Raw genomic sequence first — 27,516 nt, 5'->3', positions numbered from 1 at the left:
ACTGCCAAAGCAAGAAACCAGCAAGTATTTTGCATGTTGTGCATCAGATGATTGATCGTTACAAACACATGTTCGATTCCCTGTTGAAGGTGGGAGCATCTCTCTCCTCGTGCTCTCTGCTCATTCACGTGTCCATCTCTGCAGCCACGTCCTCCAACGAGCAGCTCTTAACCATCTCACAGATGTGCCTGGGTTGTCCTTGGAGATTTCCCCGTGCAAACAAAAGCTCTCCTCCTCCCCCCCCCCCCACCCCCAGCCCTGCGTCTCCCTCTCTGATTCCACCCCCTCTGCCGCTCCCTCCATGCATCTCGGCTGCTCTCTCTCTCCCCCACCACCACCACCACCACCACCACGTTTTCACACCAATGAGCATGCCGCGTGTAGCTCCCACTCTCTGGCATCAGAAGCACGAGGCGTCTCTCCAGAGCCGAGCTGAACAGGCAGATTAATACAAACATTCTGCCAAACCCACCGAGAGGAAGGGGATCGAGGGTCCAGCAGCTCTCGCACACACAGCACCGGAGTCAAGGTAAAGGATCCATATTCATTTGTTGGATGACAGGATGTTATGTCATCGTGCTGTGGACGGAGCGCTGCAGGGACGGTCGGGCTCTTTGTTATTCTCTGACGGCTCTGATTAATATCTGCAGCTTGAACAGAGGCTGAATCAGTGAGAGCATCGTGATGAGGTGATTTGACTGAAAACTAAAGAAGCGTCGTCCAGCTGAAGCATCGGGTGTTTGTTATGAAAGTTTGTGTACAATTTGTGCGTTTGCGTACTCCTGCATGCTGTCAGTGGCGTTTCCTGTTCACACCTCCTGGACGCTGGGAGCTCTCAGGGTTCAGAGTCGGACGAATGTCACTCGGCTCAAAGCCTCAGAAGATGGAGTGGCTCTTTGAAGGCCACAAACCGTTCCCTTCAGGGTGAGGAGCGTCCAAAGCTCCATCAACACACACTTCTGCAGAGTGTGGTAAAAACTTTTCATCTGTTCCCCGAAGCCGTGCAGGTAGTTTCGGTTGTTTTTGAGCGGGAAGGTTTGGGGAAGAGAGAGCGTGGTCCACATCCAGGCTGTTTACGTTGTGAGTGCGACTTGTTGTGAGATAGGAGAACAGAAAGTCTTTAATATTTCATTGTATTGTGGAAAATACAATAATATCAGTGTTTAAAGTAAATGTTAAAATGTTAATTACCGGGAGCAGAGGTTGTAGATAATGTCCAATATGAACCTTTTTAGTAGAATTACTCAAAAAACTACTGAACTGATTTCCAATAAGTTTTGTGGGGGGGGCGGGGCATATCCCAAGGAAGCACGCTTTAAATGATGGGATGGAACTGGACACTGTTGCTGAGCAGATCCAGCTCATGTTTCCACCGCTGTCTGTTTGTTTGTAATCTATATTTTCATTTACATGTTTTTGAATAAACAACCCATCATTGTTTAGTTTTCAGATGAGTGTGGTGCAGCAAGTTTAGTTTGAAGGGATTTGAAGTTTGAGCTCCAATTAGTTATGTTCTCGATTTTCACTTGATTTCACATGGGGAGATTGGGCGTTAGTCTTGGTGGACGTATGAGGTCTCTGAGCATCTCTCTGGCTTTCATGGTCCAAACCTGTCAATGGTTCAATCCCACCTGAACCTTTGTTGCCTGTGCTCCCATAAACTCCTTCCCCACATTTCTCAACAGTTAACTGTCAGGCAACAGAGGAAACAAACAAACAAAGCAAAGAAACAGCAAATTAAATAATCCAGGCAGGATTAAGTTTCCTAATTATGCATGTGATTGTATATATATATAAATATATATATACATATATATATATATAGATATGGATGTAATTCTTAGGAAAGCAGGTTGGTCTTGGTTGTAATATTTCATGCAAGAGTTGATTGGAGTTTGTTAATCTGCAGAAACAGTTTACAACAATTTCTTTGAGATCTTTTATTTACCCGTCACCAGTTTTCACTATATGCACTTTAAATGTATGTTTCAATTCTTTGAGCTGCTCAAACATTTACATTCACTGCTGTTATATTGAGGCTTTGCAGCAGGAACCTCAGACGTGGATATTTAAACACCTGCATTAATAAAACCCAGAAAAGATCCGCAGGGTTAGATTCCACCGGAGGAAAGTGATGAGCCGGAGCAGACTAATTATGTTGTGAATCATTTCAGGAGATAATTCGTTCATTCTATTGTCACAGTGCGCAGCCGTGTTGTCACCACATGGGGTTGATTCCAACAAGAGCAGCAGTCAGCGTGCGCCGGCTGCATGCACATGACTACACACATGCAGATCCCGCTCGACAGGCCAGGGAGTCGAGCCGCTTCCTGCGATGCAAAATAAATCCCTGGAACAAACTGATTACATAAAAGGCTAAAGGCAGGATGAGCAATGAGAGACGTTCACTGTGTCTGCAGGGAGCCAGCGGCTGAAGCTGAAAGGAACAAAGCGCTTTGGCATCCCGGCCAACAGGCACGGATTAAATACGAGAACAAAGTGCAGGAGTGTTCACCTGCATCACAGGGATCGTTACACAAGGTGACGAGGGCGACTGGACGACTGATAATCTGCTGCACAAATATCCAGAAAGATTACAAACACAACAGGAACGACAAATTACCTCCAGATGTCCTGCACCTCAACACATCTCCATCATTAGACACGCCACCATGGACAGAAATGTTCTGATATTAACCAGATCATGTAAACAGCATTTTGTTATTCCTTAAACCTGAATAATGTAATTTAGTAGTTGAATTTAGACACGTGGAGCATTCAGACCTTAGTCTCATTATGGAGACATGCTTCAAACCCCTCGTGAAAGCTCTGGTGAGTCTCCAGGTTTATTCTCACACGGAAATTAGAGGAGCTATACACGTAGAAAATGTCAGATGAGAGTTTGGTGTTGATGAGCTGTAAACAAAAACACATGAGCTGCAGAATTTGAACGTTATGTTTCGCCTCTGATGTGTTGTGAACACGTCCGACTGCAGAATCTCCTGCTGCCTTTCTACATATGGGAAAGACAAACTTTAGATAAAGTTAATGTTCATAAAAAGCTTAAATCGCATTTTGCAACATCAACATACAACAGTTAGAACCTACCTGACGACACATGACACTGATTTGAGTTGAAGCTTTTCCAAAATTACAAAGAAAACCCTGAATAAGGTCAAAGTTAGTAAATCGAGAATTAAAGAACTTCCGGTTGGGATTTTTCAATTCTGAATAGTCGGACGTAGTGGATGAAATGTTGATCTAATGCTCTGTAGCATATGAGAATGAACATGAAAGTAATATTCTATTAGTGACTCATGCAAACGTCATAATCAGAATAATGTCTTGTTCGGGAATCCGATCATTGTGTCCTTGCAAACTAGGTCAATGTAGTTTCTACCCGTGGTTCAAAAAGCTCTGGGAATGTTTCTCCTTCCGGCTGCTCCGATTTGACAGAGCTAATTAAAACCAAAAGTCGTTCTTTCTAATTCCAAACGTCCTCTGATTGACACGAGTCCGAAACAAGCAACTCATCATGACCAAACAAAAGCCTGTCCAGTCCCCTGGTGTCTCATCAGGTTCTGCCCCACAGTCCACGACCAGCTCTAATGGTATCAGCGCTCTGCAGCGTGGTGCCCTCATCATGCTGAGCGACCCTGGCACTCTGAGGCTTTAAATAGTCCAGTGCAGCCGGTGACTGGCAGATGCACTTGAGTCTAATCTGACATCCTGTAGCTGTGAGTCAAACACTCGGACAAACACGGGGAAGCCTTGTTTCATCCCCCCCCCCCCCGAGCCGAGCGAGAGCGGCGGCGGCTTCAAGCAAAGTTTTGACGTTGGTCTGATGTGAAGGCAAAGCTGCGTGAACACGGTTTCATTCTCTATTTTTATACAAGCATCTAAAAATAAATCAAAGAGGAACGACATATACAGAGAGAAACTGTGACTCACTGATACTACAGAATGACATCAAAGATGGACGATTATGACTCATTCTTGATCGCCCCCCCTAGTGGCTGGCGGCAGCACAGGTCATTAGCACCTGGAGGAAACAGAGGAACATTTCATTTAGGGTGAAAAGAGGATAAAGAGCCACGGCCGCTGGGACAAACAATGTAAAGTAATAACCTGAATTCTATTCTTTTTGGGGATTAAAGTCTAAGCAGCTGGAGCCGGGGACATGGACGCAGATTACGTTGATAGAAAACAAACAGAAAGCGGGGGAGAGCCTGCAGCGGGGGGGGGGACATTAATCCAACCACCCACAGGAGTGTCCCTTTCTGAGATGAGAATGACATCCAGGCGTTATGTCCTGAACAGCAGCTCTGTCCCAGGTTGACCTACCAGGCGACTGAAGGGAGCGGCGAGCTCAGGTGGTGCTTCAGGAAGTCTCATGGGGGACGGACGAGTTATCTCCCATGATTCATAGCAGGGAGCATCATTCATGACATGATGCGTGTGTCGATTTGTCCGATATTCCGTCTCCATTGTGGAACTCATATAAGTGACGGTGGACGTTGTGTTAGTTTGGCATGATTTTAATTTACTCAGATTCAGTCACATCTACACTGATCCTTAAACACTCTGCAGAAATGACAAGAGTATTCATAAAGATCCTGAAGTTTAAAAGGTAGATTATTATTTTGAATATTACAAAACTAGTTAATACAATAGAGCCAATGCCCAAGAGTCAGCGTTTGAACCCACATTTGAATCCACCTGATCTAGATTTTGATTTCAGTCCTCTAAATAAACCCTCTATCATGAACGTGGTAATGTCCATGTGTCCCATCCTTCCACAGAATGTTTTTAAAATCCGTTCTAGTAGTTTTTCTGTAATCCTGCTCACAAGCAACCACATAAACAAACGATTAAACAAAACCGATGGACAGAAAAAACGTAATCCTCTTGGTGGAATTTAAAATCAGAGTTTTTATAAAGATCACTGCAGCACAAACATTTTAAAGTGATGTATAATAATACTAACAATAACTCTGAATCCCTCTTCTTCTGATTCCACAACCAAAGACTCACAACTGAAAATGACATTCTTTTCAGGTAGATTATGTTGTGTTACATAAATCTCATTTATTGTGTAACCGATGCGAATAGACCCATTATTTAAACATCAGATTCTCCATCAGGCTCCATCGAGTTAGACCCTTTAAGAAAAGAGAAGCAGAGCGATGACGTCTTCCTGTCGCTGCCACATCGGCTCCGCTCTGCAGCAATGTGACTGTTACTCACAGGTACAGGCTATTTATAGAACCTGCATCCTGAATTCATCACATGGACACACAAGCCTGTCATCAGCGCTGACATCTCACTCGTTACTGCATCGTTAAATATTAATACACACAAATGGATCATTAAATTCAAACTGAAACGGCACAAACAGAATTTGAATGAATTAAATAAAAGGATTGGAAAGTAAAGTGCACACAGTCGAGTGCAAACGTCCCTGAGGAACAAACAGCCGCCACATGAAGCCACTTTTAAATCTGTAACATCCACATTTTTATTTGGATCTGCAGCAGATTGGAAACAATCAGAAATTCCCCCTAAATGTGGCAGATTATTTCCATCAAGATCCATAAATGATCCCCTGTTCAATAGATAGAAATGTGAAATTTTCCACATTGGAATAGCTTAATAGACCTTATGAAATGACTCATATAACTCTTGGTTCATACATCCGGCCCCTCATCCGGCTCAGTGTTTTTCCTGAAGCGTTTCCTGAGCCGCCCTCAACACAACACGACTGTTTACTGTAAACAGCAGTGACCTGCGTCCTCGGGCTCCAGGAAAGTACATTAAACCATCGCTGCTCCCAGTCAGATGCTCTGCTACTGAGGCTTCTTCATCACTTTGTCTTGCTATATATATCGGCACTAAAGCTGCTGTCAGATCTGCACTGAACTCTGGGCTTTCTGTAAAAACTAAAATGTCCAGGTCTGTTTACCCATCGCGTCAGTTTCCGAGAGCCAGTCGCTGCAGATTCCCGTCTGTTTCCCAGAGTTTCATAACCTCTTGTCTTGAAAACACAACGCCAGCTGAAGCTCCTGCTGATGGACCATCACCACCACCTGCTCCCTGCAGGAAAAACCACGTTAGGAGGCAGAAGAAACCAAATAGAACCTTTGAGAAGGTTCCAGAGCTTCAGAAAAAACACACAAGGACTCATTAAGGAAAGCTGCTTTCAAACCTGAACTGAGCTTTGGGCATTTTCCTGAATTTTTCCAGATATGCTTTATGTGAGAAAGTCAGGACTCTTTCTGGAATGACGTTTCCAACACGCAATGGAGGCAAAACATGAAAATAACATGATTGTATAAATATCTCAGGGTGAAAAGAAGAGTATAAACCCAACTAGAAAACATGGATGAAGATGTCCAATTGGAAAGATGCTGAGATTCGAGAGCTAATCTCTTGCATAGTTCTTCATATGTGGAAGGCAAACTCCAGATCCAAGTCTTTGGACATCTCCCTTTGGCTCATGTCAGAAAACAGAAGGTGATGCAGGTCATTACAGACTCTGCAGCGGAGCCAGGACACAAATAAATCCTCCTCAGTTCCTCCCTCTGTCGCTGCTCATGGCAGACACACTTCAGATGGCCTGACACATTTATTCTGTGGGCAGTTGGGCTTCCTTCACAGAAACACACACACACACATGCACACTCACACACAGTGCTAGACAACAGCGTGACTCAGGAGCCAGATCTCACATGTCGGCCGGAGGACAGGAGAGGTTACACGCTCGGCTCTGCCAAAACAAAATGTTGTTGTGGAAAACTCGACATCAGGCTGAATCTTAATCAGCCTGAAAACAGCTAAAAGTGGCTTTTGGATCAAAACAGTGAAAGTTAGAAATTAATTTTGACTTGAAACATTTGGAGGAGCCATCTGTGGCTCTTCAGAGTTCCCCTCGGCTGAAATCATCTCTGGCGTTTAATTAGAAGATGCTCTACATATAGTTATTTTCCCATTATGCTGATTCATTTCTTTACGCATTATTAGTAAGTGGCTCTTTGGTTAATGTTATAGTTGCATGGAATGTAAGTTTTAATTAGTCTTAATTAGTTGTGTCCTTTTATTTGTGTATTTGTTACTTATTCAGTTTCAGGTCTTTATTATTATTATTTGCTTCTTACCTGCATCAGGGCAACGAATGTAAATTAACCGACTTGCATATTCATATTTTGTATTTTATATTGATCTTCATTGATGTGATGTGTTCTTCAGTGAATAAATAGATAAATGAGAGTTTAAAATGATTTGTATCGGCCCCTCACCGGTTGGATGTATATCTGCAGACTGTCCCTGATGTGCTTTAACTGAACACAACCCCAAATATCAACGAATCCAACTCGACAAGTTGCTATTTTTACTTTGCACTCAGCAGAAACCAGAGCAGTGAAGTGACCTGTACAGAAAGGTTGTTCCATTAGCCCCAGATATGACCCGACACACACACACACACACACACACGTGATCGCTGTCCCTTTGCCTTGAATGCTGATCCGTGCACGTTCAGGGACACACAGTCCAACTTCACATCTGTCAGCGACTGCATGGGCACCTGGATTTCTGCAGGAGAATAATAATCAGTTGTTGGTCCGTGTGCATCAGTCGCTCATAGTCACACAAAAACCCAGTTTCATAACGAGCTAACGCTACACGTAGCTCCAGAACTGCAGGGTGTCTCCTGTCAGCTTCCAGAAATGAGGACATGGAGGGAAATCTGCAAACCTGCATTGCACCAAGTTAGGTAACATCAAAAGAGATGTGCACACATTCACACACCGAAAAACACACACACACACAGAGACACACACTCTTTCATGATCTACATTTTGACTTCCTGCTCCACCAGCCCTCCTGGGCACCCCAGACACTGGAGTTGTGTCAGATGTTTTCTGTACTTCCAGATTCATGAGGAGCACTTGTGTGTCTCTGAGACATGAGAGTGCTGTGGCTGTTTTTAGCCACTCTCCTCCAGGAGCCGGCCTCGCTGCATGGCTGAGTGGAACATGCACTGCTTCCTCCTGACTACACGGATTTGTCAGGGAGTTTTATAAATAGCTCGGCGTTGGCACGTGTTTGCTCCACGCTGCAGACGGAGGACGCAGCCGGGGAGACGGAGGTTTGTCAGGACAGAGGAGGACAGACGGGAGACGAGGAGATGAGGGGGGGGGGGGTGATGATTGTCCCCGTCCTCATCAACTTCACACGGGGAAGTTCGCTTGCTCAAAAAGACAAATTCTGAAAATTCTGTTTTGTGATTTTGGAATAAAGTGTCAGATCCAGGTACGCTCAGTGAAAACGTGAAGCCTCTACAGTCCAGGGATACGATGCATGAGCAATCTGTGTGAAATCACATCTATCATTAACTTATTATCACTAATCATGCAGCCCGTGAAGTCTGGTTCCAGACTGTGAAGTGTGAAGGAAGACGAGATGAGAACCGTGTCTCAGTGATAAACTGGGACTGAAATCAAGACACACAAGTTACTTGTGTTCATACATGTACACATTCAGTCACCTGCAGGCTAATGACTTATTCACAGTGACTAAACAGTGGCAGACATTCAATCTGCCTGGTTTGAGCTTTATATATATATATATATAGAGGTTTGTTAAAAATAGCAACGTGTCCCGTGTGCTGTCCTCTTATATCTCATGATTCCACAAATCGAGCAAATCTCCAGAACCCTTCATCCGTCAGCTTCACATTTGAAACTTGTGTTTCTCACGTCGAAAGAAAGTGCAGCGCTGAGTTTTGTGCGATTTAGACACGTGTTCAATATTTATAAGTAAGAAACCGCCGCTCTTCAGCAGTTACGACCTTGGACGTACACAACATCGTTAATTAACGACAATCGCAACGACAAGTTCCAGAGTGCAACAGTCACCATGCGCCTTTAGAACGGGTCTCATACCGGATTTAAATTTCCCGTTGCATTGCAGCCAATTTTTCAACATTGCAAATTAAAACACAGTTGATATCATAAGGACTTGTGTCCCATATAACATAATTTCACAGTCTCTCTATAGCTTGTGGACCTTGGATGGTTTCTATATTATGACTGATAATAGATATCTCTATATTTAGAATCCTGGGATTTAAGCCTATAGAACCTATTGAGCTCTACTCTCCAGATTGGAGCAAGTCGAGCTCCACTGAACTTTGAGTAATCAGATCAATACACCATCTCCTCAACTAAAGATATCTCTACAGAGAAGAGAATCTCAATCCTCTGTGAAAACAACTACTCATCAACCAGAGGGCTGCACCTTGAGCCTGTGATTCACACAGAGGACTTGAAAAGTGCTGCTCCAGTGTCAGTCACATAACATCTACTGCATAACACGAGGGCTTTCTGGGGCAGAAGGAGTGAAAGCTGCATCCGAAGCAAACCTGCAAAGACTCAGAGACTCAGAGACTCAGAGACTCAGAGACTCAGACACTCAGACACCCAGACACTCATCCATTGGAACCAATAGAAACGCTCCTCGCTGCAGAACGGGTAAACTATTCACCTTTTTCGATATTTTTACTTGAGAAAGAAAAGGCTGCCATCAAATGTTACTTAAAGTCAAATGCATATGTTGTCTCTCTCTCTCTCTCTCTCTCTCTCTCTCTCTCTCACACACACACACTCACACACACACGTATTTAATGTGTCAGAACAACCTGTCAGAGGGAGGCCGAGGACACAAAGAAGAAATTTAAAGAGCAAATCGTTTTTTCCGCTCGGCTAATGAACTCTACATTAAATCCAATGTTCCCAATTCAAGGTGTGAGCATCAAAACAATCCACCGCTCCAGCTCTGCTGAGACGACAGAGAGTAGCACTAACAGGAACACACACACGTTGTGTTACTTTACTCTAACATCACACGTCTGTCGCACAAATCTAGGAAACTTTACGAGGATTTAGCACGACTAAAAACTCATATCACAATTACTTAAATTAAAAAACAAATAACCTTATTTAAAGGTACTTAGGTTAAAACTTGATGAAGCCAAAACTCTAAAACGTTTGAGAGGTTATGAAATAACTGAACTATTTTCTGAAGACCAGGTTTTCTAGCAAAGACACTTGTGTTATGTTGTGAGTAGTTGTGCTGTCAGACAGATCTTGTTATGTTTGAATGGAGCCAAGCTGGTTGTTCCATGTCCACAGTTTTTTGGCAACTGATGATCTCATTTAACTGCCAACTAGAAAGCAAATACTTCTACTTCTCAAATTGCCAAAATATCCCAAATACACATATTAATCTGTAAATGAAAACAAATTAACAATTCCCAGCTTAACTTTAGAGGAGGGAAGATTTTTATTGTTTTAAAATATATTCACACACAGAGATAACGTCAAATCACTGAGGTTCTATGTGGTGGGAATGAAAAGAAACCTATATTTAGCATTATTAATAATAAAAGAGAGAATAAGAAGAAGCAGAATACATTGACTCACTTGTTAAACATCCCTCACTTTTCACTGCTGTGGCCCTTTCTATGAATATCTTTAACCTGACTGTATTAAGATGCTTTCCAGTATTTTATTCCCTGTAAAATAAATCCCTACTTTTACCGACTGCGTGTCCTTTGCTGCTTCGTCTTTATGGCCGCGGCCCATCTGGAGTGACTGATGTGTCCCAGAGGCCGAGTGCTGACAAACAGCCCCTGACAGCAGCCGGGTCCAGATGAGACACCGGGACAGACCGGGACAGACCGGGATCATGAGACACCGGGACACGGCTCATTTCAGTCGGTTCAAAACTCCACCGGGCGGAGTCAGAGGCTATAAACAAAATACATAACCAACCACTGACTGTAGATAAACATGAATGAACTGACGGCTAGTCGGAAGCATCGCGATGGCCCCCTGCAGGCTGTCGGCAGTATAGGTCATGAACATAGGAAGGAGCCAAAATGGCCGAATTTGTATCCGTGATATTTTGGCTTCATTTCTGGAAAGTGGGAGAAAGCAGAGAAGCATTGTAAATCTTTGTTTACAATCTAGTCTATACATTTCTATATATTCTCTACTTCTAGATGAAAATTGCAGTTTTTCTCAGAGTTGTGCAACGAATTGTGAGACGACAACAACCTGATGTTGTGAGGGAAACTGAAGGAGATGGATTTGGATCCAGTTTTCATCCTTCTCAGAACTTGGAGCTGCAGACTTGAGAAATCAACTCTGCAGACAACACTCAAACTAGAAACCCCGTCAGGACCTGGGATCGGGTCTTAGGGCTGTTTGAAGCTGCCTCCTGAATGAGGCAGAGCAGAAGGTGACTCAGCGTTTTGCATATGGAGTCACACCTGTTGTCCCCGTCCAGCTCGGGCCTGTGCAGCCAGTCGGCCTTATCTTGCTGCAGGTTTTTTTTTTTTTTCTTCCCAATCAGTGTATTCAGTAGTTCTTCCAACTACATTTAAAAAACATATGCATAGTCTAAACATGAAAAGGGGGGGCAGCCAGACTACCTGAAGCCAAAACATATGATTAACCAGCTCAGCAACAGAATATGACGGCGGAGTTTACAGTTAAATGCTTTTTAAAGTCGGCCATGATTCGTGCAGCAGTGTGTAGCACTCTCCACATCTTCTTCCAACTGGTTCTTTGTGTTTAATTCTGCAAAACCATGCTTAAAGTGACCAACACATAGGTGCATACAACGCACACATCGAATGCATCTGGAGATGTTTGGTGATGTAAATCTTGAGAAACGTGTGTTTTTGTTGTTGTTGCAGGATCTGCACCATGAAGACCAGACTAGGCTGCCTGTCCAACAAGTCGGACTCCTACAGTGACTTCTCCGAGTTCCTTCCCCCCGCCCACCAAACTACTGCCAGGTGTCTGAAGTAAGTTACACACTGTGTGAGTCCTTCTGTCGCACAAACGAGCAAACTGTGACACATTGAAACACAAAAGATTCCATTTGACTTTCCATGTATGAGGAGTAAAGTGAGTTTTCCTCCACACACCAAATTCCTGATATTTTAGAAGTCTCAAATCTCAGAGATGAATGTTTGATTCTAATGACTACGTATTTTTAACTGATCTGACCGATACTTCTGCACCACTGTGATGTCACATCCCATCTAACACGCCCCCTAGCGAAGCCAGTTAAAATCAGAGCGGAGGCCGACACCTCCTTAAAGAGACAGGAGCTAGAAACGAGCGTGCACCACCTACCGGATTTTGAAGCTGTTATTTTAAGGCAAAACAGCAGCATGATGCTTTATTCAAATGTTAAAACTGTCTTCTTAAATTATTTTTTTGTATTTTAGTAATTTATTGCACTTCTGTCCATGAGCATTCCAGGATTTTGTGTTATTTGATATTCCCAGGATATAATTTCGCTGAATTGTGGATTTTTGAGATGAAGCTAAGGATGAAGCTAAGTTCTTGATTTGCAATTCATTTCCAATATTGAGGTTGCAAATCTAACTTCCAATAACATGTGTTTATCTCCTAAGCTCTATATTAGTGCAATGATTTCTATGCAAAGTAATTCAGCCAGTCTTTCTGACATATAATCCGATCCCTGACTTTATGAGTTACACCAGTGGGATTCACAATATCTCCAAAGCACAGGGGTACACGTGTGTTTCCCTTTGATCTCCAACACAGTGTGTGTCCTCCCTCCATGTTTTCAGCTTCTCATACAGAACGTTAACATGTGAACAAAGATCAGCCGTTGTTCTTCTCATCCTCTCCTCCCCCCTGGAAATCACAATGACTTCACAGGCCTACAAAGCCAAACCGCTGTGAGCAGAAAATAAATCATGCATTAACCTCATCCTCCCTTTTAATAATACAGACAGTAGCTTCCTGTGTTGAAAGATGCATGACAGCACGGCGTTTGGTTCGAGTCTCACTCCGTCTCCCCCTCTGGCTCTCTGTCCATCAGGCTCTCCACGGACGAGGTGGTTCGGTGGTCCGACTCCTTTGATCACCTCCTCTCTCACAAATGTAAGTGAACTACTTGTGTTTTTTCATCGGCGCCTCCAGCAGAAGTCTCACAGAGGCACCATCCAGTCTCCTTCACCCGTAATAAGTCAGATACTGTTCTGTGAGCTTCCCTTTGGACCAAACACACACTGGCAGAGACTCAGTGTCACAATGTTATCACAATGTTTTAAAGACACTACTCAGACTGTGCATGTTGAAGCCCCCAAACATCTATTCCCTCATTAGACTATGGCCGATGGTAAATTGGCCGTTTACCCTCAGTGCACGAGGAGCGACAGAAGCTGCAGAGAACATGGCAGCAACAGATAAAACGCACTTTCTGACTCAGAGAGGAACCAAAGGTATATATTTAGAACCGACTAGAATAGCACTCAGCACAGCACACATACCTCAGCCGAGTCCCAGAGACAGCAAACAGATGTGGGCCACTGCAGGCGGTGAGGCGGCACAAAATGGACGTGAGCCCGAAGCCGCCTCCTGAAATAGCCAATGTGGGCAAACATGCTTCCCTCTCTGCAGGGTGTAATCTGGATGTGGAGCTCAAGTGGCCCGTGTGGTAAAAGGTGGATATGAGACTGTCAATCTGGACCAATGTTCTAGAAAGTTTTAAAAGTATTCGATTGACCTCTTTTTCTAGATCAGCTCCCAAATGTAACGGGTGCTTTTGTGACCCAAGTCTCATCCGTGCACCAAGTTTCACGAAAATATGTTTTTTTGTGTAACTCTGTTGAAAACCTACAAAGCACCCAACCAGGTAATCTTTAAACTCAACAACAGGATGTTATCCAACCTAAGTGCTCGTTGCCTAATTTTCTGAAACCACCACATATTCTTCTCATCTCTTTGAAGATTTGCAGCAAATTGCAGCAGCTCCTCCATCATATCCAAACCCAGGGCTCCTGGACGTCACCCGCACACATCCTGCACTTACGTGAACATTATCTCTTTTGTCCCGGTCGGGGGGGGGTTGAGACATGACACAATGGTTTCACCCATTAGAGGGAAATGAAGCTAATGTTGCTCTTTGGGAGGAAAATGCAGTTTGTTACAGAACCGAGAAGAAAAGTCTCCCCGAGGCGGAGGGAGCGTGATGCACCTGCGTTTCCTGTTTCAATTGACCAGGCCTTAAAGGGGTGATTTAAAACATGAACTCACACACACACACACACACTCACACACACACACTCTCTAACGGCAACGCAAAGGAACACAGAACTGAATGTTCTCTGGATATTGAATCCACATTGGCCTTAATTGGATTCAATAAGGGATCTGATGTGTCACCCGTCGACCTGACTCAGTCGAGTGTCGACCTGTCGCTGTGTGAAGCTGACTGTGTGTTTCCTCGGGGGTGTGACCTGTTCTCCACGTCTCCTTGTACCAGAACATCATGTGAGGTAGACGAGCAGCAGTGATGTGCTCTCGTTTTTATCAAAGTGCGAATAAGAAGTCATCTGATTCAGTTGCTCTCGACATTTCAGCTTTATTCTCAGAATACAAAAGGATAAAAACAATCTTCCTCCTCGTGTGTTTTTATTTTTGTCCCTCGTACTAACTCGTGAAGCTGCAGTGAGTCTTCATCACTCCGAGCTGAGGCTAATTGCCTGGAACGATTTGCATCTGAGGACGGCCTCCTGTCAGTTCATCGAGTTCCTGCTAATTTATTTTTAATTTACCTGTAGCCTACATGAGACTCTTCACAGCCTTGTTTTTCTGCCCCTGTCTGTCTCCCTCTGCCGTCCCCTGCTGTCGATCAGCACCATTAGCTCAGACCTCGTTTACACCGTTCGATGAGATCAAATTAAACCTTCGTTTAAAATGTCTGCGTCTGTGTCTGCTCCGTTGATCCCTTCGAAGAGCTCTGGTGCTCTCATGAGAGAAGGTCCCTGTCTTTCATTGTTTGTGACACAAGCATGAAGGCGACTCATCCACTGATCTGAGGCAGTGAATAGAAATCTGATGTAAACTAAGCTCTATTTATATTATTGTCAAAATGCACATTGCAAATTTGAAATTAGGGAAATGCACCTGTTGAACAAACTCAATGTATTTTAGTGAGAAACACTGAATGCAAACAATAAAGTCTTAAAATTTAAAAATATAAATCTTCATACTTGGAAACAGGATGGTTTCTGGATGTCTGGGGCTGAAGAGATGTTTAAAAACAACTAGAAATGAGATATAGAGCATCAAACTATCATCTATCTATGGATTTGGTTTAAAATGTAAGTAAAGCATTAATTAAACCAGACTATGATCTTTTTTAAGTTAAAGAGTTCAGCTCAACATTAAATAGATTAATAATGTTCCTGTCACTACAGGATGTTGATCTGCAAGAGCAGAAGTAACGGTGGGTAGGAAATTATTATTTCCCCAATAAAGTGCTTTTTAATATGAAGCTGCAGCAACTTAATACAATATTTTTACATTGACACCCAGTTTGTGACTGTAAATATATAAATACTCCAATAACCTCAGTCTGCACCAAGTGACCTTATTCTATGGAAGTGATTTAAAAGATAATTCAAATCTTCAACAGCATCATATTTCTATAGCTTGTTATTCTTTGTGCATGCAGATCATAATTACTTCAGGAGACAAATGCAGTTTGTGTTAGTGTGTAATTGTGTATGTTTGTGTTGTGTTGACAAGCAGTAAATTATACTTTATGTAGAAAGTTCAAGTAAACAAGAGGAAATGTTTCAAACCTTGTGATTTCCTGGTCACTGTGACTTAATCAAAACATCAGCCTAGTGTGTGTGTGTTTATGTGTGTGTGTGAGTGTCTGTGTGCGTTGTGCAACCTGCATGTTTGTGCTCGTACGCTCATGAGGAGGTGTTTTGCTTTGTGAGTAAGCGTGTTGAATATGCACAGATGGACCAGCCCCTCTGCTCGGCTCGGCTTAATTAGGTAAACAGCAGAAATGGGAACGCTGGAAATAACATGTCAACGTGACACAGTAGAAAAACATGCCCTTCCTTTGTGTTACCACCAGCGGGGAGTTCGCTAATCGATCACTCGTCTTGACTGATAAAGACAGAAAAACAGTATCTCTGTGGGAGTATGTTGTTCTGATGTTTGTCTAGTGAACATAAGTGCCCTCTTCCCGCTCCATGGGAACAACAGATTGTACGCACGGGGAAATATCATCATTGCACGAAGGGTATTATCACTTATCACGTGATTACACCGGACAAGAAAAATTAGTGTTTGACGGCGGGATATCAATCATGTTGTTCTAGAGTTGTGTTGTTTTCTTTTCCTCGCTCCCTCCTTCCTCCTTCCTCCTTCCTCCTCCTTCCAGTCTGACTCACGATGTTCTCTGCAGATGGCCTCGCCGCCTTCCGGACGTTCCTCAAGTCGGAGTTCAGCGACGAGAACATCGAGTTCTGGATGGCCTGCGAGGAGTACAAGAAGATCAAGAGCTCCACCAAGATGGTGTCCAAGGCAAACAAGATCTTCACGGAGTTCATCGATGTCCAGGCGCCAAGAGAGGTGGGTGTGTGTCGGAGGAGACTTCGGTTCAGTGACGCAGGGGAGAAATGATAAGATATCAGTTTGTGCATATTCAAAAAAGATTACACTAATGTGATTTTATGGTATAATACACTGATAATGACAGAAACCAAAATAAGGTCTAATCAGAGGACAAATATCAGAACAAATATTTTGGTTTATTTGTGTTCAGACCAATCACAGGAAATTGACCTTGTCACCAATTAAATAATAAATCATAAAAGGCAAAAACCTTCACCTACACAGATATCAGTCCTGTAAGTGTCCAGGATCTTTTTTTTATCTGGATCCATTTGACATCGAGGAAAAGGTCGTAAAACATCCTCGAACTCCTCATCTCACAATATGTTATGTTCAATAATAAATAATAATAAGGAAAAGTGCTTCTTCGGCCCATAACACAAACATTCTCCAATTTCCATCGTTTCCTTTCAGTAGATTTGATGCTGCAACAAAAAGATGAATAAACAGATAAACGGCAATAAAAAAAAACATAGGTTCCTTGGCTATTATGAATTATTTATTCTGAGAATTAGATGGAAAGTTTAGTTTTGAGTTTGACCTCCAATGAAATCAAAAGCCGTAACAATAATAATGATATAATTTTGGAATTTAAACTAATTGGTTTGTCTTATTTTCACTACTCTCTATTTTAGCCTTGAGTAAAAGAAAGATAACTTGGTTGAGCTAATGTCAAATTACAATTACCTCCACTGCCTTTGAGTCATATGAGCACTGCAGCTCCATGTCAGTATTAATTAATTCATTATTTCTCCTCTCTCCACTTCCTGCCAGGTAAACATTGACTACCCGACCAGGGAGAAGACCAAGAAGAGCCTGGAGGACCCGTCCCCGAGCAGCCTCAACGAGGTCCAGGCCAAAGTCCACGGCCTCATGGAGAAGGACTCGTACCCGCGGTTCCTCCGCTCCAAGATGTACCAGGAGCTGGTGAACAGGGCCCACGCTCAAGGCCAGCGGCGGTCGGTTTGAATCCCACGAGCGACCACAGCTGGACAAAAAAACTGGACCTATACTGTAAATCACTCATTAACCCTTTGACGTCATCTGTCAATACTGTGAATCGGCGAAGGGAGGGCGGCGACGTGCTTGACCGTTTCCTGTGTCCACAGCAGCTCCGTGCATGAACCCCCTCTAGATAAGATGTGTCCGGGTGAACTGAGCGGTCGAGGGACGGGGGGCGGAGGAGGAGGAGCTCCATGTTCACCTCTTTTTGTCGCTGTATTAATGAAATAGACGTGATAACGATATTTATTACAATGGATGATTTTAGTTTGGTGTGCTTTTAGTTTTAGTAAAGGTCATAAGGTCATACAATTAGAGAGTCTTGGTACGAGAAGAAGATGTTTTTGTGCGATTGAAATTTTTCTGCATGAAGCACAGATTGAAAAAAGGATGGATGAGGAAGTAGATTCCAAATAAGTTATGTTGAAATAATAGATGGTTGAATACTCTTTATTTCATAATTTGTGTAAAACAATTACACATTCCAAAAGATTAAAAAGATGTTGATGTTCTGGAGCAGGAAAGTTTCTTAATTGGCATTTATTCAAAATATTAAATCATTTTGTAGAATAATTGGAAATAAAATGCTGAATTAAGAACTGATTTAAGAACAAGTAAGACCAGTTTGTGTATTTTACATTTCCATAGAACCAACTAACGTCCATTGAAGTATAATTATTTATAGTTATTATTTAAACACTTGATTATCCTCCATCAGAAAGTCGTACATTGAGATGATGTCGTTGTTGCTCAGCCGCTGCTCCTCTCGGCTCTTCGTGGATTGGACACCGTCGACTTGCAGTCGCGGTGGTTTGTGACCGAAACACTTTATATCTGAAACTGTGCCAAACTAGATTGCACTTAGGTCTTGACTATAGCTAGACTTTATAATCCTGTGTACTGTAATCTCTTGCAGGTATTCTCTGTGATATATATAATGTGGAGTATTGGCCGGGTGGGGCCTCGACGTCTTTTGCTTTCAGTTCAAACATGAAGCATCTTTTTAAACTCCTTTAATTTCTTTAATTGCACATTAAATTGAGCAATCAGGGGTTTATTAAACACTGGCTTCTGAATTTGAGTTTGCAGTGAATTGAAAGCATAGACGGTCGACCCCCCCCCCCCCCCCATTAGAATCTATCCCGAGTTACAAACTCTGTTGTGCCAATTTTTTCCAGCATGATGAACTTCACAGAATAGCGACTTAGATATTTTTCTTTGACTTGTACAGTATGATGTGAAAATGACTGCAAAAAAAAATAACCAACCTTATATCTAGAATACGTCAGTGACATGACGCATGTGCCCCCCCCCCCCCTCCCCCCCGAACAGTATTTGCACTCCTTTATAATAAAGCTAAGTGAAACGATTTCCTGGGGAGGTAAATGTTTTCTTTAGTGCATGTGTACAGTGAAGGCCGAGTGACACATCACCCTAATATGATGTGTTACTGTGTTCCACATGAATGTAACCCCCCAACCCCCCCATTAAACTGGAACTGCATCAACATTCTGTGTGCCGCTGCCTGACTCTGCCCTCATAATACCGGACACGTATTAGAGCCGTGGAAACACATTCGTCCACTGATCAGACGGATTGACCTTGATTCCATTTCCCCTTATACAACAGCAATAAAACCACAGACACACACAACCCCCCCCCCCCCCTCCGAACAGATGAGAGGCTGCAGCTCGGTCTGTGGTGATTCATCGCTGTTATGTCAGAACATCATTTTTAAAATTGCAGGCAAGGGGATAGAACAGATATTAAAATAATGAGGGAAGGTGAACAATGGAATCAATTTAATCACTGGAGAGCAAACAGCAGAGCGTTTTCTCAAACGTCACATCTGGAAGCATCAGGCCAGATGTGCAAGCAGAGCAACCATCGAGTATCGAGCCGCGTCCTCTCAGCGTTTGATGACGGATATGAAAGTGTAAACGACAGTTAACGACAAGTCCATATCGGTGAGTAGAGCATGAGGAGGTGCTGTTGTGCGTTTAAAGACGCTGCACCCGTTTGTGTTGCTTTTTCACATCCAGGGTTCATTGAGCTGGAAGGCAAACACGTGCACGAGCTCACGAGCACGTCAGCTCCTGTGTAAACCTCAGGAGAGGCCTTGTGTTTTCATCTGGACCACGATGCAGCTGTTGAGCTCCTGAAAAAACATCAACCTCCTCCTTCTGAAATGAAATCAAAGCACAAGATGAGATTCATGAGATTTCTGAAACTAACATGAAGACCCCCCCCCCGGACACACAACCACTCCTCCCTCCGCTGCTCCTCAGTATCTCTCCGCTCTCTTAATCAATAGTAAACACAATACCCACAGTGCGGAGCTGCCATGACTAGGGATTGTGGCGAGGAAGAGGAAGAGGAGGAGGAGGAGGAGGAGGAGGAGGAGGAGGAGGAGGAAGATGAAGAGGAGGAGGTGGAAGAGGAGGAGGAGGAGGAGGAGGAGGAGGAAGAGGAGGAGGAGGAGGAGGAGGAGGAGGAGGAGGAGGAGGAGGAGGAGGACACTTCATTTCTCCTCCTGTTCACACAAATGGGAAAAACAACAAAACAAATTAAGAGCGTCAGATTTTCTAGAACCAAAAAATCCAAAGCAGGTTAATTTTGTTAGACACGGTCTCACATGACGCTGGTGATGTAACATGTGAATGTGAATCTCTTTCCCTGTGATTCACTGCTTATTAAAACAAAATGCAGCCGGAACAATCGACAAATAATCTTTAACTTGACATTTTAGACGATTTGACAATTTAGTTATTTTGAAATACTATAATTAAGTGTCAGGTGAATAAGCAGAATGCTGTGGACGGCTTTTCCTGACAATAAACTTTGAGCGAGCAAACAAATTCCATTTCAATCAATAAAACATCTTGGTTTTTTATAGTTTTCATTTCTTTGCATTTTAATGCCAGAATAAACCGTCCAAATATGAGCATTTGACTAATATTATCTTGATATTCTGTCTTTTTTTAACATATAATACAGTTTTAATTTACACAGGGTCAACACACTTTATCATTGTGGTTGTGAAATATTAAAGAGCAGCGTATAAAGGTATAATATATGTATATTATACCCTCAGATCTGTAAACCTTCATCCAGCCCAGCTCAGGTGTGTCCTTAGTGTCAGTCCCTGTGAATAACAGTCTCTGCCATTCGCTCATATTGACAGAACTGCTTGTTTGTTCTGATCTCCACGGCAGCCGGTTCATTCACGCTGTGTGTGTGTGAGATGTTGACGAGAATCAAATATCAGTCGTCCTGTTGTCTGGATGTTTCACAACCGCACCTCTGGAGAACTGGGATAAAGAACAACAAAGCCATCCAGTGGCGAGTTAATGATTACCAGTGATTTCTCCAGGGCTCGCTCTACTGGTAAAGGACCAGTCACCAGTCGCCGTCACTTAACTGCTGCAGGGGCTTCTGGTGGAGGCGGCACTTATTTTATTCATGGCCGTGGAATCTGTTTGAGCTCGTCCAGAAAAAAACCCTGCTCCGCTCTCATTAGTCACCTCAGTCGGAGACACACACACACTCACACACGCACACACACACACACACACACACACACATACACACACACACACACACACACACAGACACACACACACACACACACACAGATACACCTTTAAAAAGCCTCGTTATTATTCCTCTGAGTTCTGTCACTATCGGAGAAAATAATGAATCCACAGGGTTTGAGGATAAAGTGACAGAACCCAGAGAGAACAAGTGAAGTCAGAACAACTGATGGAGACGATGAACACATTCCTTATTTTGATTTATAGCTCAGCTCTGTAAAATGAATCATGGAGGACTAACTGCTTCTTCTAACGATATAAACTAGAGATGTACTGTATCAATTAAAGACTTTAAAGACTTTAATGCATCAGCTCTTTAATGTGTCTGCACTCATATGCAGATTTACTAATGATAGAGATTTGCCAAAAAGCAGCTAATTGAGGAATTACAGAATAAAAGTACCTGGAAGCTGCAAGGGTTGGAGGGGGGCTCCACCTAATGTGGTTCATAAATTTACATAAATATATATTTATATATATATGTTATAATGTTAAAAAGAAGAACCAGTGATCTCCGGCTCATAGACAACAGGAAGATGAGATCTGATTTGAATTCTAGATGTTTGCAGGGACGGTGAAAACTTTCAAAATATTGTAATAACCCTGTGTAATGACAAAATGAAAAAGTAAGTATATCTCGATGAATATCCAACGATTCTCAGAAGATACATGAACACCAATAACCTTTTGTCAAAACTGCCTGTCACACTTTTTCTACCACAGCCTTTTGATGTAAGTTATCTGCTTTATGTTCTACATTGTTCATCAAATACACAAAGTTAACTTATTAATATAGATTGAATTCACTTTTTTTTTAATAATAATGTGTTAATTTGAGGCCCACTTCTGAAACTCTTGAAAAGTTTCTCTTGAAAGTGAAAAGAAAGTTTTGTTTAATTGATTTGTTTCGTAAACTCCTCACAAGGTTGATAACACAAGTTCTAAATCTGTTCCTTTGCTGGTCAGTCCACCACTGAGTGAACAACTGGGATCATACCACCACTGACTACTGGTATTTCTTTGATTAGCGCCACACTTACAATCTGTGCACTTTCTGCTTTCAGTCAAATTATGACTCTGGAATTCCACAGCAGATCAAACTGCACAAACTGAGTCTGAAGATTCAACAAGTTCCTTTGTTTGCTTTCAGAGATTTTTATTAATATTATTGATTTAGATTCTGAAGCTTCATTTCCACAGACATGAAATCCAAAGAAGAAGTCCTGATCTGATGTCTGATTATTAACTAGTGTAAAAACCAGAGAAAGTCACATGATTATAGCTTTGAAGAGCAGTTTGCATGTTGGAGCTCGGCTGACCCTCTGTGGACACCGTCCCCCGGGACGAGTGACACATCGTGGTGTTGAAGTGGGAGCACACTCCGGTGGTTATTGTTTAACAGCCACGGTGAGCATCTGGGCCGGGCCCCCGCGGCAGCTTGCTCCCCTCTGCCCCCCCGCTCTCCAGAGGACCATCAGACAGATGAGCAACCTGAGGCTCCAGCAGGACGCAGAGAGACGCGTCCCCACGGACACCGAGCCCGACCAAGTCACCACTGTCCAGGAACAAGGTCCAGAACTCTTTGTTCAAGTTGGGACTAAAGCGTTTATCTGCATCGATCCAAGATAACTAAATATTTCTCAAACCATCTGGGGAAAACTGTCTAACCAAATTATATGAATAAAAAAAACGAATATATATATCCATGATTAATATATAAAGTACGAAATTGTTGGCTGGCTTAAAGTAGGATTACAAGTTCCAAAGCAAAAACTAAATCACCATGAAACATTAATGAAATATATAATATTTTAACATAAGATTGATTATGGGTAATGATTGGACAATGATCTGTATACTTGTAATACTTGTTATGTTCAAGGTCATAAACCTGCAGATAACTTTTGTGTTTCCGAAGAATGAAATCCTATTATTCCAGATTGATAGAGTTCTGTGAAATCAAACGACAAACCTAATATGCATGACACCGACCGACAAGTGTCTTTATATTAAATCAAATCAAACGGGGGAATATCCAGTATTAGATCAGTTAATAATTCACATCAGAGCCCAAATGAGCTAAACCAACATTTCTTTCTTATCTGGTGCAGAACCAATGACAAACAGTTCCCAGCAGTTCATCCTTCTCGCTCAGTGTTTCCACTCATTCATTGAAACTCCACTCTGCTCTGAGTCACCGCTGTGAAAGACCTTCAGAGAAAAAACCCAAAGAAAGAAGGAAAACAAACAAGCCGCTGATCTGCCGAGAACCATTACGCCAACTTCCTGTGGCCTCGAACCTGCGGCGAGGACTTCAGACTTTTCTCTTCTGCTTCTCCTCGAGCTCGTCCACAAACAAACAGGTGGACGGGAAACACCGAGGCTGCAGGAAGCTGGTGCACACATGCATTGAGCAGAACCCGGCAGTCCCCCACACCAAAGAGACTTGCTCTGGTAGCTTGTTGTGTGTCATCTGAGCAGCTGCTTGCGTGTTCGCTCTGGATCGTGGAAGTGACTCTCAATGGGCATCGAGTAAAATATAACAGCTGGTTGATTCCTCATGTGGAAACAAAGCAGTGAATGTTCTTCATGCTGCAGCACGAGCAGAGTGAATCGTCCTCCGGAGCACGATGAGCTTGTTCAGTTTGTGTGTTCATCATCATAAGACACAACAATGAGCGAGATGCTCTCACTGCTTGAGACAGTTGGCTCTTCAGCAGAGGTTTGACTCAGATTCTGACTCAGTGCTGAGGTTCCATCGATCCAGATGAGTGAACAGGTTCATGTTACAAGACTTCGAGCTGAAGAGTGACTCACTTTAAACTATAATAAAACTAGATCCCAGTGTAACACATCTATATATAACTCTAAGGAGGGTTAAGAGCCGTCATTAATGGCTGACAGTGGATTGTATGAGACTATTTTTAGTTGTGTATAACAAACAACTAGTGGGAATTAAACAGCATAATTTGAATTGTCACTTCCTGTGCACTATGAAACACGTAACTTTAACTTTTTACGTCATTTCTCCATGAAGACCTCCACGTTAGAATGTCCCTGAAACCACAAGGCCTGTAAAACACTTTCCCTTTGCAGCTGGATTTAAAATCTGTCTGAAATCGTGTCTGGAACATGGTGATGATCGATAAATTCACGATTCAAGTTCACGACAAGATCGTTTATTGATGATTCATTTAGCTTTTCTCAAACGCAACCTGTAATTGGAGGTGATGTATTGTGAGATAACCAAAAAATTGCAAGAAATGTCCAAACAAAATGCAAAGGAATGGAATAAAAAATCCTCAAAGACATTCCTGCCTTGACCCCTCTGGGATCCGTAGACAAGAGATGCACACTTGACTAATATACTGTTTCACAGCTAGTTTTCACAAATGGCGATTTGTTTTTTTCAACCGGGGGAGGGATCACGAGGCAGAGGAGCTACTGTGCATTACTAGATTAAATCTATGGCTGCGTGGCTCCTGGCTCCTGGGCCTCAGGCCGGAGCTGGAGCTGGAGCCGGAGCTGGAGCCGGCCTCAGACATCGCGGTTTCAAGAGAGGACGATGGATGAATGGTGCTGGTGCTCGTTCTCATTAGAGAGAAGACAGAAGAATTAGTCGATTGTGATCGATTCAGCTCAGTTTCATTATAAACCCACCTCCAGGGAGCTGGACACTGAACTCATTTAATTTAAACTTATAGGAAGGTTGGGGTAGGACCTTAAGAATATTAATATCCACCGATGGTAAATGGTGATCGATAGAGTTATCCAGCTGTGAATCCAAAATCTTTCGCTTCACAGAATTCACTTTACTGACCTTTGAACTTTAGTTAGGTTTGAGCAGCATATGTGTTTTTTGAATCCTGGAAACTGTCACCTGAAGTAACCAGCAAACTGAAAATGTGGGGTTCATACTCGAGAGCATTTCTTTTGACTGATTCCCATGTGAGATGAGGACGGAGTAGTTTCTAAATCTGGGTCCTGCTCCTGCTCTCAGCTCGTTGACCTACTTTCTGTGTTAATGGAAAGCTCTCCACCAGTAACAGGCTCCCAGCAGGGTGTCACCTGTCTTCAGATAACCTTCTCTCATAACCTGGCTGTGGTCCATGTGTCCTGAGCTGCTCCGCTTCCAGGGGGACAAACTGAGGCATCAGGGACCAGAGCTGATATTATTTGTCATTTTCTCTTTGTTGATAAGTCCTTCATCATAACATGGTCCCCCCCCCCCCCCCCCCGACGAGAGGATGATCCCGAGGAGTACAGCTGAGAGGAAGATGAGCTTCTCTCTCCTCATCACAGCTGAGCCCAAATGAAACTGAAAGGTCGACGGCGGAGGAGAGAAAAGGCGTTCAGGTAGTTTGAGGTGAAATGTAAATAACAATTTGAATGAGATGATATTCAGAGGGAGAGTGAGGCCCTGAGACCTGAGTGTCCTGAAGGGGCCTGAGCCTGGATTCTGAAGAGAGGAGCGAGACGTGACCTTTAGTTTGAAAACTCACCGACTGGTTCATCAGGGTTCTCTGGGCCACTGTTCAATGTTCTACCTCCACATTTATTTATTGATTTATTCTTTTCAGGTCATTGATATGTGAGAGATCTCAGTTTGTACATCTTAGAAACCGGTTTAATTCAATCAATTTACAGACGATTCAAAATGTGTAGTGCTGCTTTTACACCTTTTGGATTATCTGCTTCCAAAGACTTGCAATTCTTCTTCATATTAATAATAAAAATGATAATAATAATGTCTATAACCTCACTTTTTTGGGTCACACTGTGATCCCTCTTCTCTCTGACCGAACACACTTCAGAAGTCCTTGAGCTTTTTCTACTAAAACTTGACCCAGTTTCAAACTATAATAAAGAACCAGACCACAGTGATGCTCTATAAACCTGAGCCCTTCGTTAATTTAACACCCGTGAAGGTCAGACCTTTTTCTGGAAATGTTTTGGAGAAGTGCTGATTCAACTTGATGTGATGACTTCTACAGGATGTAGTTAATTTGTGTTGAGGTCAGTGATGTTCTGGAAAATGTTTATTTTTAATCACACAGCCCAGTTTGAAACCGACAGCTGCCTGTAGAGTTTTATGAAGAGTTTGTAGCCGTGACCCAATTTCTCTGTTAAAAAAAAAACCAACAACAACCAGGCCACAAACATCCCAACACAACTTGTTCACAATGTTCATATTTATATATATATGACAGAATATGCAAAAGCTTGGATCCAATTCTGTGGTTATGCTCCGGAGGTCATGTCTGAAAACGGCTTCAGCCAACAGCAGGTCAAGGACAGAGGAGCTGAGGGCAGTGCTCTAAAAAAAACTATCTACAGGTCGGACGCCCCTTGTTACCACTCACTCCTGTAAATATCTGTTATAGTAAATTAACCTTAGACTCTTTCCATTACCAAATTCTAAACAAAGACACGTGAGATGATTCCAGGAAAAACCTTGACTGTACCACAAACACAGAGAGAATCACAGTTCACCAGACGGTCGGTTCCAGTGGAAACTATACGTTGATTACTGTTTACAGTCTAATCGCAGGACGGCACGGTGGCGCAGCGGTTACCGACATCGCCTCACAACAAGAGGGTCCTGTTGTTGACAGTTGAAAAACAGCCTGTAGTTTGAATGTGATGGTTGTTTGTCTCCATGTGGTTTCTACATGAGGCTATTCCCAGAAAATAGAAAAACATATACACACAACCAGATACTGAGAGAATCACAGCTCCGGTAGTGTGATGCTGGAAACTATAGGGGAAGTTTGTAACAGCAGATTTATCAGAATAAGGTGCTTGGTTTTTATATGAATATAATAAAAATGATTATTTGTCTCCTGGTTATGAGCTCAGGTTTCATGAGGGCTCCAGATGTTTTCTCTCCTCCTCTTTCATTCTCTGGTTCCCGGCTGTCCTCGGCCATTGAGAGCCACACAAGCGCTCTGACATCACAGAGCACTCGGGCAACCTTTGTTCTTTCCCGGCAGCCGGCGGTGTTATTAAATCCTCCTTCGCAGCACGGTGACTGTGGACAGGTTTCGGTAAATCCCTGTGCAGTCGTCCACTCGGCGTGACTCAAACTCATCAGTGATCGTTAATCGCTCACGTATTAAAGCCGGTCGCCCTTTGGACTTAATTGCTTCAAAGCTAATTTGCCGCTTGTGATTTTGTTAATTAACCCTCCAGAACAAAGCGTATGAATATTACTGATATATGGATGTTTTCAGATCTTCCACCTCCTGGGGTTTGGGCTTGTGACGCCGCTCGTCATCTCGTTGGAAGGTGAAGAAGGGATGGTGATGATTAAAGGGACAGAGAGAGAGAGTCGTCACTGATCACTCATCAGGAAAAGCTCGTTCATCAGGAGAACACACGACTTGATTGAGTATTTG

The 27,516-nt window shown here is 42.9% G+C and overlaps 1 protein-coding gene across 1 annotated transcript; it reads left to right on the top strand.

The window, feature by feature from the left end:
* Positions 1–340: 340 nt before the first annotated feature.
* rgs8 (regulator of G protein signaling 8) lies at positions 341–17,858 on the top strand. The gene is made up of 5 exons (XM_062394750.1): positions 341–529; positions 11,762–11,872; positions 12,925–12,986; positions 16,315–16,481; positions 17,298–17,858. Exons 2-5 carry the CDS (start codon positions 11,772–11,774, stop codon positions 17,490–17,492), a joined length of 525 nt encoding a protein of 174 aa, XP_062250734.1. The 5' UTR covers positions 341–529; positions 11,762–11,771; the 3' UTR covers positions 17,493–17,858.
* Positions 17,859–27,516: the final 9,658 nt, after the last annotated feature.

Source organism: Platichthys flesus, chromosome 9 (genome assembly GCF_949316205.1).
Source record: "Platichthys flesus chromosome 9, fPlaFle2.1, whole genome shotgun sequence".
NCBI classification, from domain to species: domain Eukaryota; kingdom Metazoa; phylum Chordata; class Actinopteri; order Pleuronectiformes; family Pleuronectidae; genus Platichthys; species Platichthys flesus.
Note: the sequence above shows the minus strand (reverse complement) of the source record. Positions and strands in the feature narration are given on the sequence as shown.

Bases quoted from the DNA above. Each gene is read 5' to 3' on its own strand.
- rgs8 (XM_062394750.1), top strand. From the start codon at position 11,772: ATGAAGACCAGACTAGGCTGCCTGTCCAACAAGTCGGACTCCTACAGT. The intron at 11,873-12,924 runs GTAAGTTACACA...TCTGTCCATCAG, and splicing joins ACTACTGCCAGGTGTCTGAA to GCTCTCCACGGACGAGGTGG. The intron at 12,987-16,314 runs GTAAGTGAACTA...TGTTCTCTGCAG, and splicing joins TCACCTCCTCTCTCACAAAT to ATGGCCTCGCCGCCTTCCGG.